Source organism: Sprattus sprattus (genome assembly GCF_963457725.1).
Source record: "Sprattus sprattus genome assembly, chromosome: 3".
Taxonomy (NCBI): domain Eukaryota; kingdom Metazoa; phylum Chordata; class Actinopteri; order Clupeiformes; family Clupeidae; genus Sprattus; species Sprattus sprattus.
This window is the reverse complement of record NC_137922.1, coordinates 250001-262500: the sequence shown is the minus strand read 5'-3', so window position 1 is coordinate 262500 and position 12500 is coordinate 250001. Positions and strand designations below refer to the sequence as shown.

The following is a 12500-nucleotide window of genomic DNA, read 5'->3' as shown; positions in this document are numbered from 1 at the left end:
AGACCCCACAGACTCATCTTTATTTTCATCACTGTTAACCTCTGCCTGATCCACCAATTTCCTCTTCAAAGCTGGTTCTTTGAAACGTCTCTCCGTTTCCATCGCTGCTACCACATCCGACACTGCTATACCAGTCTTTTCCTCGCGAGGACCAGAAAGTTCTGTGACTGAGTCCAGGGAAAAGAGCTCAGCCACCTCGCCAACTGTCACAGCAGCCTCCTTCAAAGGCCGGTCATACACCACAGGTTCCGTAACGACAGGCTCCGCCGCAACAGCCCCACCCGCCGCCGGCTCACCAGCCGGAGGCGCTGGGCGGTCCGACACGACAGGGCCAGCCAAAGGGACGTCGGTCAACAGGCAATCAGGTGCAGGTGGATCCGAAGCGGGAGAGTCAGCAGGGGTTCCTGCAGTTTCCTCCCCTTTTTCCGGACAGGCTCTCGCCAGGTGCCCTAATCCCCCACACCTGTAACACTTCATCATCGAAGTTGACGTAGCAAACACCACATAATCAAAACCCTCTACTTTAAACTTGAAACTAAGTTCGAGGTCAGCCTGTCCATTTTTCAGGACCATGTAAACCTGTCTTCTAAAAGACACCATGTGCTTAACCAGGGATGACTTGCACCCCAGGTAAATTTTCCTAATAGGGGAAACTACCTTTCCAAAGCGAGATAACTCGCGTGCAATAACCTCGTCTTTAATAAAGGGAGGGACATTAGACAGTGTGATTTTCCTCGCAGGACTACTGAGAGGAAGAACGGGCGTAAATTCGCCCCCAATAGTAATGCCATGTTTAGTGACCTCGTGGGCCTTATCGATTGAGCTCAAAAATAAAACAATTGCCTGGTTCATTTTCGAAGCAGAAACTACATTTTCGTAGCCTACTATCTTCCCCATAGCTAGACTTACATCCTCAATGCTAAACTTTAAAGATTCAATTTTAACGCCATGTCGGCGGGTTAAATATTCAAAGTCCATTGTTCCCCGAGGTACCACCAGTGGCGGCGCCAGAGATTTTTTTCTGGTGGTGCTATGGGGGTGCTCGGCGTTTTACTGAGGGTGCTATGAATTTAGGGTGATAGCATATGAGTCTCATTTTTCTCCACTACAACACCTCCCCACCATATCGTCACATATGTTTAGACGTTTGATCTCTAACGCGTCTTTGGGGTACATAAAAAGCGTCATTCAAATCGATCGTATTATTATTATCATTAGGCTACTTCTGACGGACGCGCACAAAGCTGCGTTCATCTCCGACGGTCAAAATGGATGCAGCATGTTATAGATAACGTAATCCCAAATACTTCACTTACTTCAGTGTGTGGATTAAAGTTTGCGCCAGATGACTACCAGGTCACCACTACCATACGACAAATTAAACTAAACATACCAAGTTCAATACACTTCTAACTAAAGACGGCAGATTAGAATATCAGATAGAATTAACTTAAAAAGGCAAAGAGTCAGAAATGCTTTCAAAAAGTGTAGGCTATATTATTTTAGGTCACAATCAATAACAACATGAATGAGACCAAACAGTAGAAACCACAATAATAAGAGATCAAAAAGTGTATCAAAAAGTGCGCACAAAACTATGCTTAAAACATCACTTAATTGTTTCCTAATCATTTCTGCCATTACATTGATGATCTCATTCTGCACGTCATGGTGCACATACTTTGCATTTGACGGGTTGTTATCTAACTTTTTCTGAACGGTTTTATCAAATGTTCCAATTACAGATAGCAACTCGCGGACATTACCCCTGTTTGGTGAATCCTCATGCTTAAGTCACCCAGGGTGCTAACAGCATGGCTAGCAGCGCCCTCAGTAGAGGTGAAGGGTTGACTTGGACCAGGATGTTCCTCTTCTTCTACATCAGAATCAGAATCCAACACCTCTTGCATTTTTCTTCCTCTTGAACATCTTATTCAACTCGAGGAAATTTGCGGATCAAATACCGATCCATTTTCGTGATTTTGTGAACGCTTGACTTAGAATTGACCGATCGCGAGGATTACTGTTACTTAGCCTACTACTCATTGCGCACTTGCGCACACGCGCAACGTGTCTGTGTCGTGCTACGTGAACAATCTGTTTATTTCAATCTGTTATTTTCTTTTGTGATTAAAATATTATTATCACACAATACATTTAATTAAGAACTCAGAATGAAATTAAATAACAATAATAGGCCTAAATAAACCATTATTTTCTTGGGGGTGCTATGGGGGTGCTATGGCCAATCTAGGGGGTGCTCTAGCACCCCCTAGCCCCCCCCTGGCGCCGCCACTGGGTACCACGCACCGGTAAGCCGGTCAGCACCTCCGGGAAAAACAGCCAAAGACACAAAATAAGTAGACCACCTAATGGTCAAAACTAAAGCATATATACACAAATAGACACAATACAAACACGCAAACAAAGTAAGAAGAGTTAGAACGCCACAGACGGCAAACCTGTCGCACTCACACTCAACGCGCTCCACCCACTCGCTCAGGAGCTCACCAAAAACACGTCCACTCAGTTCGAGAGAGAGAGAGAGAGAGAGAGAGAGAGAGAGAGAGAGAGAGAGAGAGAGAGAGAGAGAGAGAGAGAGAGAGAGAGAGAGAGAGAGAGAGAGAGAGAGAGAGAGAGAGAGAGAGAGAGAGAGAGAGCTTGTTGGATTGTAATAACTGTGAGTAATGTCCCTATCCTGTCTGGAGTGAAACCCTTCATCTTCATCATGATGGATGGAGAGTGTGAAGGATAAGGAGGTGTGCTGTGTTCAACCTGCCATTACCTCACACACACACACACACACACACCACACACACACACACACATCCACCAGGCAGAAACTGATCTCTCAATCACACACACATGACACTGGACACCATACACACACACACACACACACACACACACAAAAGCTTTACTCCTTCTCTCACACACATTGCAATCTGAAGATCCAGTATTTTCAGCTGGTTATGTTCAGGCCTCATCAAAAGAACCATTTTTCTGATGGAGAGAGCGATTAAAGGAGAAACTAATGGAAGACGGAGATTGCAGTGTCCTTCTGGGCCTCTCTGCCTAGATGAGTTAATGAGCCCAATTAATACTAACGAACACCGATGGATGCCTCATAGTGGCTCTGACTGGTGCATGGTAATGACTGACGCTGTATGAATGGAAAGGGTATTTAGTGGTTGTCATCAGTTGTAAATAAATAGTATGGAAACGCAAATATGCGTGAGCGAGAAAATATGTCTTTAGAACATGTATGGTAACACTACATGTATTTTTAATCTTATGTCCATTAGGTGAGGTCTTCCCTGAACCCGCCTCATAATCAACATTAGTTTGGTTGTACTTGCAAAAGGCTTTTGTCTATTTTTTTATTTAATTTTTTTAAATCACTTCTGTCGAAGAACCTCAATGATATGAGAAGTGGCTCACAAATCTCCATCGTGTCTGACGGTTGAGTTCTGCAGTTAAGGTCCTCTATGTGGTGATTCTTTTGTTTGCTGTTAAACCATTTAGTTTTTACACCCACTCCCAAGGGCTGCTGCAGACATAACTCAATCAGAAACCCTTCCTGTTTTAGGTGTTCCAGGTGGAAAGATGGCAGGCCACTCCAGGCTTATGGCAAGTGATTGGTCGGAGGACGATGTCTCGTCATGGTTACGGGAGGAGGGGCTTGAAGTGCTGGTGGATGTATTTAAGGCCAATAACATTGATGGGCCTGAACTTCTAGCCCTGAACAAAGAAACGCTTGCCACTGACCTGAAAATAGGTACTGTAGTCCTCATCTACCTTTCAATATCAGAAAACCCTTCAACCCAAGTAAAAGCTAGCTATGCCATAAAGAGATTTCACAGAGTTCTAAATATTTCTGTTTAATATTAACACTATTGTAAGTGGACAGGAGGATGAAGTTCAGTATAAATAAGGTGTTAATAATTAAGACACACACAATATTCCTAGTGTTTTTTAGGACACAGATCTGGTCATATTCTCTCTCTCTCTCTCTGCTACTCTTCTCCACTCTCTCTCTCTATGTCTCTTCTCCATATATAGGCTGTTTCAGCATTTTAAGCAAGTAACAAATACAAAAATATTACATGACCCAAAAGCATAACCCAACCCGAGGATTGCAGCGAATGTAAACACCAGCTTTCCCCAACATTACATAAGGCATTACACGGCCAGCCTGCGAGCAGCCTAGGGAATTTATGTGTTTCAAAGCAGCTTAGCGCCTTATGCCAGCATGCTAAGACCACTACGCCTTTACATAACTCCCGCAATAAACATCAGCCTTGCACCACACCACTCGTAGCCCCTAATAAGTAAGGGATAATGTATTGTCCGGAGGTCATTCTACAAAAATAATTCCCGACGGGGCGAACAACACCCCGACGCGCAGCGGAGGGTGTTGTTTCGTACCGAAGGGAATTATTTTTGTAGAATGACCGACGGACAATACTGGACAATACTGGACTTCTGGCGGAATGATATGAAAGATGTGAATTAGAAGTACAAAACCCGTTGCCAATGACAGCGGTGATTATCTTTCGCAGAGGTCTGCTAGCAGGAAATAATGTGACCTATGACGTAGGAATGGCCCATTCAAATCAACGGTACTTTTTGGAACATTCTGAAGAGCCGTATAATAAACCATAACAATAAAGGCCATGTAATCAAATCTGTCACACGATGGCATTGAGAGGGATTGTAGCACAAGTGGAGAAGGTTATCAGGATTTACTGCTTGACTCCCAATTCTGGGAACAAGGTTTGTCGACTTGGCATCAGGTGCTTTGGGTTTCTCGAAGTGCAGGATTTAAGGAGTGTGTGAGTGAGTGTGAAAGTGAGCGAGAGAGACAGCCATTATTGGAAATTCAAAAACCTGTGGTGTCTGTTACTTCAAGATGGGATATGGGATACCTTAACGCTACTACATGCTAATACAAATAAATGAATTACTACTGAAATCATCTATCTGATAAGAGCTAACCTGTTGGCCAGTGGTTAGCTACACAATGCTAAATAATGCTGTTCTGGGTTAGGGTTAATCATCTATCTGATAAGAGCTTACCTGTTGGCCAGTGGTTAGCCTAACCCTAAATCATCTATCTGATAAGAGCTTACCTGTTGGCCAGTGGTTAGCTACACAATGCTAAACAATGCTGTTCTGTAGCAACAGGTTTCAGGAAGCGTGACAACATTATGAATCTTAAAGACCAGCGCTCTCACAAGTTGCTGCTCACCTTTGAACCAACATAAATGGAACATTCTCTCCATTCTCCTTCCAAGTGCATAGCGTTCGCTTATGTTGTGTTTGTGTCATTTTGGCCTCAGAGTCGGTGGGTCTTCGAGGCAAAATCATCCGAAAGATCGAGGAGCTGAAGATGGAGTCCATGTGCACAGGTGTCCCAGAGGAGTACCTGTGTCCGATCACACACGAGCTCATGAAAGACCCTGTCATTGCCGCAGGTTAGAACATCCTAGAACAAGCTGGTATCCTCAACCATTGTGGCGAAGGTAGCCGCACTTATTGGCAGACTTAAATTACGTGGTCATGATGGTCCAGTCTAATCTAATTGTTGGATGCACTTCCTATTGAAAGTGAGACCATTAAACAGCTTTAAAGAGATCCCTTGGCTGAACTGACCACATAGATCATGTGCAGTACAGCATTTCACCCTACCAGCAGCCACACATCTCTTAAAAGATACATCACTACCAATCATACTGTAATTGCCATTTCCTTTAAACAGTGATATGCAATTCCAAAAGTAATCTTTAAATTGAATTCGATTTTGAAAAACGCTTCCTATTTTAATTCATTTCCGTGCCATGATGAATTAAAACCTAGCTTTTCATCTTTTTTTTTTACGCCGCTATTAGTTTCACTGCAGGTTTTGTGTCATTGCAAATGTACAGAGAAGAATAAGATGCAGAGCCAGAATATCACAAGGTGGTGATGCTGCCAAAGACCATGCAAATCAAATAGCTGATCTGAATTTGATTTAGATGGCAGCCAAGAATGCCTGTTCCAATATCACTTCCCTTTGCCACACTTTGCCATTTGTTGCTAATATGTCCTGACTGCAGAGGTGTTAGGATGCATCGCGCTCGCCAAGTGTGAATATTCTAGAACATTCTTCCGTCATTCTTCTTCCCCAGACGGCTACTCGTACGAACGTGAGGCCATCCAGAGCTGGATCCGTACCAAGAACCGCAGCAGCCCCATGACCAACCTGCCCCTGCAGACCACCCTGCTCACGCCCAACTACACCCTCAAGATGGCGCTCTCCCGCTGGAGAACCAGCCACTGAGGCATGCTGGGATACCGCTGCCATCAACCCTGCAATGACTAGTCTCACAGTCTAGCGGGGGAGCTGCATTGGGTCTGCACCCAGAACTCTGCTCATTTCAATGCTGTGGTTCTCATAGGGAACAGGGTTGAGACGTATTGAACACACCCAGGACTCTGCTCATTTCAATGCTGTGGTTCTCATAGGGAACAGGGTTGAGACGTATTGAACCCTTCCACTACATCATTTGTAGGGTCGTATTCTTACTTCAACCTTGAGTGCATGTAAGAGGTTCAAAACATGCCACATACTGAGCCAGTAGAGTGTTTTGTTAGGGTGCTGTAGCACTGTTATGGTTGTATGCCTTCTAGTAAAGAACCCCCAACGAGCCTTTATAGATGGAACCTTCAAGGATTTCTCTTTTGAGAGAGCGTAATATGTGTACGTGCAACCGTATAACTATGTTTCTCATTGAGAACACATTTGAATTACATTTGAATTTTTCAGTTTAAACCGCACTTAACCTATTTTGAACCATTATCACCTCATGGGCCTATATTTGATGTAGTGACAGATTGTACATGGCCAGCATGCTTCAGTTAACCAGTCTTAGGGTTTTTAGCTAAGGCTGTGTATTGCCAGGACTCGTGGGTTATGGTTTAATATATTATGATGTATTGGGATACTGAAAATGTTTGTGTCTTTGTGAATCGATACAGTATCTTAAAACACAATATGGTGATACTCAAGTGTATCGATATTGTCTTACTCCTATTATTAGCAGCTGAAATTATCCATGTTTTGTCAGAACTCAGAGAAAGCTACTTAATTTTCTTTTCTTGCATTTTATATATGCATAATAATAATAATAATTGTATCATTATCAAATGGGTCCACGTTCTTCTTCTGATATGTAAATCATCTGCTGATTACTGTTGCTTTAGAGGCACTCCTGCATATAGTTTGAGCGCATTACCATATCAAATGTTAGGAAACAGTGGAATGTAACGATAACATCTGCTTTTGCCTGTAAAAATATAGTTTCTTTTAACTATACTGTTGACAGCCCAGGAGCCTTTCTATAGCTATAGGATAACAAAAATAATACACAGGGAAAATGTTCTAGTCGGCCAGATGTTATCCATGTAATATAAACTATATAAAGTAATAACATGATCTTACCTTACCTTTTAAACAATCCTGGATGTAAGAACTTAGTGGCTGCAAATCTGTGGGCTTTGGTCTGTTCAGTATGTGAACACTTTTGGACATTCTCCCTTAAGTGCTGAACTCTAAAGGGTCTGAACTGTGAACGCTGAAATGCTCCCAACTATAAACAAATAATGTAAACAACAGCCAATAAAACAATGAATAAAAATGATGTGACTGAGGGTGGGAGTGCAGAAAGTTGATTTCTGTGCGTGCGTGCGTGCGTGCGAGTATTCATTTAGGACAGTGAGGTGACACTCAGCATGAGATTGAAGTGGGGTTTATTATAACTATATGACGGGGTTCCAGTACATTAAGGGATGATCTTAAGCATGGCTACTACTGCAGAGAGTATACATGATGCATTACCATCAATTACCTCCCCACTCTGGATTATCAGTCTGAAAAAAAGACATTTCCTCAGTCTTCGTAAACTGCAACTCTGACATGCACGAAACCTTGTCTTCATTAAAGCATTGTAATATATACTGTATATATATATACTTTTAAATAGGAAAACATCTCTTTAATATAACCGCTGTGCAAAAATAACTAATATATATATAATATATAAAATATATTGCTTTTACAATTGATGAAGCCATAGGTGCCGTAAATAAATAAACCAGAATGGCGACAAGCAGAGTAGATAATAGCAGGCTATTTATACCATTTACAAAGGGGCTGTTCAGTATCATCCCCGCCCAACACACACTCACGTAGAGAAACATTCTTACACAACAAAGAGCATACTGGATACAAATATATACAAGTTTTTAGAATACTGGAATGCCAATACATCAGACATTCATTCTGTAATTCTAATTATTAAGATGGAGTTTTAACTGTTAGACTGTTCCTTAAAATATTTAATAATATTAATAATAGTACTTTGTTATATTGTTGTGGTAGGTTTCAGTGGCTGTTTTACATTTAACTACTGCAGCAAAAGCCTTGTCATACTTTAAGTGAGAGATTGTGTAGCATAGTCCAGCGCTGTCAAGCTATTTTCTGTTCCCAGGACTGTCATAGACATCTCAGTGGGTACTGCTAACCCTCTCTCCAATGCATGAACACTGATCTAGAATCATCTCTCCAATGCATGAACACTGATCTAGAATCATCTCTCCAATGCATGAACACTGATCTAGAATCATCTCTCCAATGCATGAACACTGATCTAGAATCAGAGTCTTTGTAAGCACAACAGCCCCAGGATTTTGTAGCTTTCATGAGCGCCATGGGTATATGGTTACAACATAGTTCCGTTTTGTTGTCGTTTTAAGATTCAGAAACAAATACATCCATGTACAGTTTTAACTGGTTAAGGAACGTTGCTTTTGACTGAAAAGAGTATCCTATACGGAAATGAAGAAGAATAAGATCCAGAGTGCAGATTGACCCCCTGGTGTTGCCAGCCTGTGCACACCACTGGCGGTGTGTTACACATTGGACTCGATGAAGGAGCGCTTGGGCTTGATGGAGCTCATGTGGATGGGGTTGTCCCTGGCCAGACTGGCCTGCTTCAGCTTGCTCTCGTGGCTGTAGTGCTGCTGCTGCTGCAGTGCCAGGGTGGGATGCATGTCACTCGGCCCGGCGTGGGAGCCGTTGGGGACCCCCGCTGCGTGCGGATACGCCTCGTGGTAAGTGCTTCCTGTTTGAGACGAGTAGGCCAGGTCGCAGTTCATGCTCGGTGCCACGCCACCAGACGTGTGCCCGATGTAGCTCTCTGCCGGGTAGCCATGCCAGCTGCGCCCGTTGCAGTGGTGCACCAGGTTGCCATGGTGACGCTGCTGCTGCTGAAGCTGTTGTTGTTGTTGTTGTTGCAGTTGCTGTTGGATACGGGCAGTCTTGTCCATGACGCCCATGAAGGGTCGAGGCTTATGCTCGCCCGTGGCGCTGCCACAGCTGTCCTGCCAGGAGGTGGCACCACTGTCACTCGGGGACACGGCCATCTTGTCTGCGCCTGAGCCCTTGTTGCGTCCGCCGTCTGAGAGTGCTCCACTCGACGCCAGGCTGCTGGACGAGCTGGACATCCTCACGTTCCCCGTGCCTCCCTCCCCCTCTCCTAGCCCGCAAATGCCCATCTCCAGACGTTCTGTTGCCCGGGCGACACTGCCAGATGCTGGCATGGCATCAGCCGAGGGGCGGCAGTAGGGTTTGCGCCCGGCGTGCGGCTCGCAGGGCTCCTCGGGGACCCCAGGGCCAATGTGGATACAGGGCCCCGCTTTGAGTCCGGGGGGCAGGTGGCGGCTGGGCAGTGGGCTGGAGGACCCACACTGGGGAGCGCTCTTCACCACAAGAGACCCAGAACGACCCCCGCTCTTGGCCCTCTGGCTCGGGCGTCTGAGGGCAGGGGGGTCTGGCAGCGGGCGGGCATGTGTGAGGGCGTCTGGAAGTGTGCGTGTTAACTGGTAGCGACCCTGTTGCTGTTGCTGTTGCTGTAGTTGTTGTTGCTGTTGCTGTAGTTGCTGTTGCTGTAGTTGCTGTTGCTGTAGTTGCTGTTGCTGTAGTTGCTGTAGTTGTTGCTGTTGCTGCTGCTGTTTGTGCCATGCTTCCTGCTTCCTCCCGCGCTCCTCGCCCACGTTGTCATACTTGTTCTCCTCCTCTTCCTCCACCTGCCGTCCCAGCAGAGCGTGCACGTCGGGGCTCTTCTGCGAGCTACGGGAATGACGCCCCTCTTCCTCGCTGTCCTCCCCTTCCCCCTCCTCATCATCCTCTTCATCATCATCATCATCATCTTCGTCCTCCTCATGGTCGGACCCGTGCTTCATTGGCAGTTGACCTTTGCCCTCTGGGCGCTGCAGCTGCCTGCACTCCTCCTCCACGCGGGTCAACAGGCGGCTGATCTCCCGGTTGCTGGGACACAGGCGCGTGGCCTCGTACAGATCTGCCAGCGCGGCAGCAAACTGCCTGAGGAGACCAGGGGAGACGGACAGAGAGAGAGTTCAGCAACATGATTATGCCAGATGGAACACACACACACACACACACACACACACACACACACACACACATGATTATGCCAGATGGAACACAGCCAGGGAGAAAACTGACCAACAACACTGAATAAAGATGGGGGGTGTTTAAAACTGTGGTATAACAATAACAGTCCTCTTCTTGAAGATTTATCCTTTCTTATCCTTATCCGTTACAGGCCTATTATAAAGCTAATATGGCTTGTTAGAATATAAGATGGATTAGTTTTTATTATTTTATATCATATTATTTTATGTTAAATTTCATATTGTATCATCAATTTGTTTTGTTGGAGTTGGGAGCCACTGTTAGCCTTAAGAGGTTTAGTGAATACGAGGATGGCAGCTCTGGTGACGGATCACTGCCTCTTACCTGCTGCTTCTCTTGGCTCTCGCCCGGGCGTAGAAGGCCTCGTATGATTTAGGCTTCAGCTCCAGGGCTTTAGTGGCAAACTCCTCCGCCATGCCAAAGTCCTGATGAGATCAGAGAAAAAGAGCGGTCTGCATAAATCCAGGTTCATTATCTTTGAAACCTGTCACCTGTAATAACGTTACATTAGATGCATGAACATCGGGCCGTAAATCATCAGAAGAGCACGAGATCCAGTCTTTCAAGAGAGAGAAATGTAATGTTTTTCACCCAGTGTGACGAGTGTTGTTCTTTCCTAGGATGATTCAGTGCTGTGAAAAGGGGAGGTCGGCAGGCGCTAACATGATAGTGTGGGGGCCCTCGAAAATATCTCTTTTTCTCACTTCTCTTTCTCTCTGCCCTCTGAACTTCTCATGTCTGTCTCTCTCCTTCTCACTCTCTCTCCATGTCCACTGACCTCCTTCTCTCTCCCTCTATCTCACTGTCTCCATGTTGAGTGTTTGAACGTCTCACTATCCCCTCATCTTTGATCTGTCTGCCATTATCACTGCCATAATCATCTCGTTATGTGCCCCCCCTCTCGCTCTCCTTCTCTCTCACTTTCGCTCTCCACATTGTTGAACCTTCATCTCTTTGAGCTTCTGGGGGCAGACACAGTGTCTTACGACAGTTGTCTAAGGGGAAGCCATTGGGGGGAGGCAGCGGCCTGCCATTCTTTGCAGTTTTAATGACCAGACAAAGAGACCCGTCTGAGAGAAAGAGGAGCCAAATGCCACAGAAGAGTCCGTCTGACATTTTCACACGACTGACGTGATGATGGCTCACAGGCCACGTGTCGCAGGGGTTCTGCCAGGGTGGATAGGAGACTGATACAGCCTACCCCTCTTCCTCGCTCAACTCGTCTCTATCCTGCTTCTCATCCCTCCTGTTCCTCCTCTTCATTGAGACTGATACAGCCTACCCCTCTTCCTCGCTCAACTCGTCTCTATCCTGCTTCTCATCCCTCCTGTTCCTCCTCTTCATTGAGACTGATACAGCCTACCCCTCTTCCTCGCTCAACTCGTCTCTATCCTGCTTCTCATCCCTCCTGTTCCTCCTCTTCATTGAGACTGATACAGCCTACCCCTCTTCCTCGCTCAACTCGTCTCTATCCTGCTTCTCATCCCTCCTGTTCCTCCTCTTCATTGAGACTGATACAGCCTACCCCTCTTCCTCGCTCAACTCGTCTCTATCCTGCTTCTCATCCCTCCTGTTCCTCCTCTTCATTGAGACTGATACAGCCTACCCCTCTTCCTCGCTCAACTCGTCTCTATCCTGCTTCTCATCCCTCCTGTTCCTCCTCTTCATTGAGACTGATACAGCCTACCCCTCTTCCTCGCTCAACTCGTCTCTATCCTGCTTCTCATCCCTCCTGTTCCTCCTCTTCATTGTTTTCCAGCCCTTTCTACTGTTGAATGAGTGTAAGTACCTACAGTATGTAACTATGTGGATGGGAATGGAAGGCATTATAACGTGTTTGACTTATCTGACTTCCGTAGCGTGCGTGCGTGCGTGCGTGCGTGTGTGTGAGTGAGACTCACGTTGGTTTTGCGACGACAGCGGGACAGGTTAAGGTACAGGGAGACCCGGAGCTCTCTGAACG

The 12500-nt window shown here is 45.6% G+C and overlaps 2 protein-coding genes across 2 annotated transcripts in view; one reads left to right on the top strand and one right to left on the bottom strand.

Moving 5' to 3' along the window:
* LOC308362318 (WD repeat, SAM and U-box domain-containing protein 1-like) overlaps positions 1 to 7458 on the top strand; it is a 17948-nt gene extending 10490 nt beyond the window's left edge. The window contains exons 10-12 of the mRNA XM_080834917.1: positions 3590 to 3778; positions 5343 to 5477; positions 6171 to 7458. Coding sequence (XP_080691043.1) covers positions 3590 to 3778; positions 5343 to 5477; positions 6171 to 6322 — 476 coding nt within the window. The 3' untranslated portion in view covers positions 6323 to 7458. The remainder of the gene's footprint in view (positions 1 to 3589; positions 3779 to 5342; positions 5478 to 6170) is intronic.
* A 1494-nt stretch (positions 7459 to 8952) lies between these two features.
* Positions 8953 to 12500, bottom strand: part of LOC308362051 (protein TANC1-like) — a gene marked incomplete at both ends in the record, with an annotated part of 87202 nt that continues 83654 nt past the window's right edge. The window contains 3 exons of the mRNA XM_080834542.1: positions 8953 to 10423; positions 10862 to 10962; positions 12439 to 12500. The exon at positions 12439 to 12500 is cut by the window's right edge and continues 85 nt beyond it. Of these exons, the coding sequence (XP_080690668.1) occupies positions 8953 to 10423; positions 10862 to 10962; positions 12439 to 12500 (1634 nt within the window). The remainder of the gene's footprint in view (positions 10424 to 10861; positions 10963 to 12438) is intronic.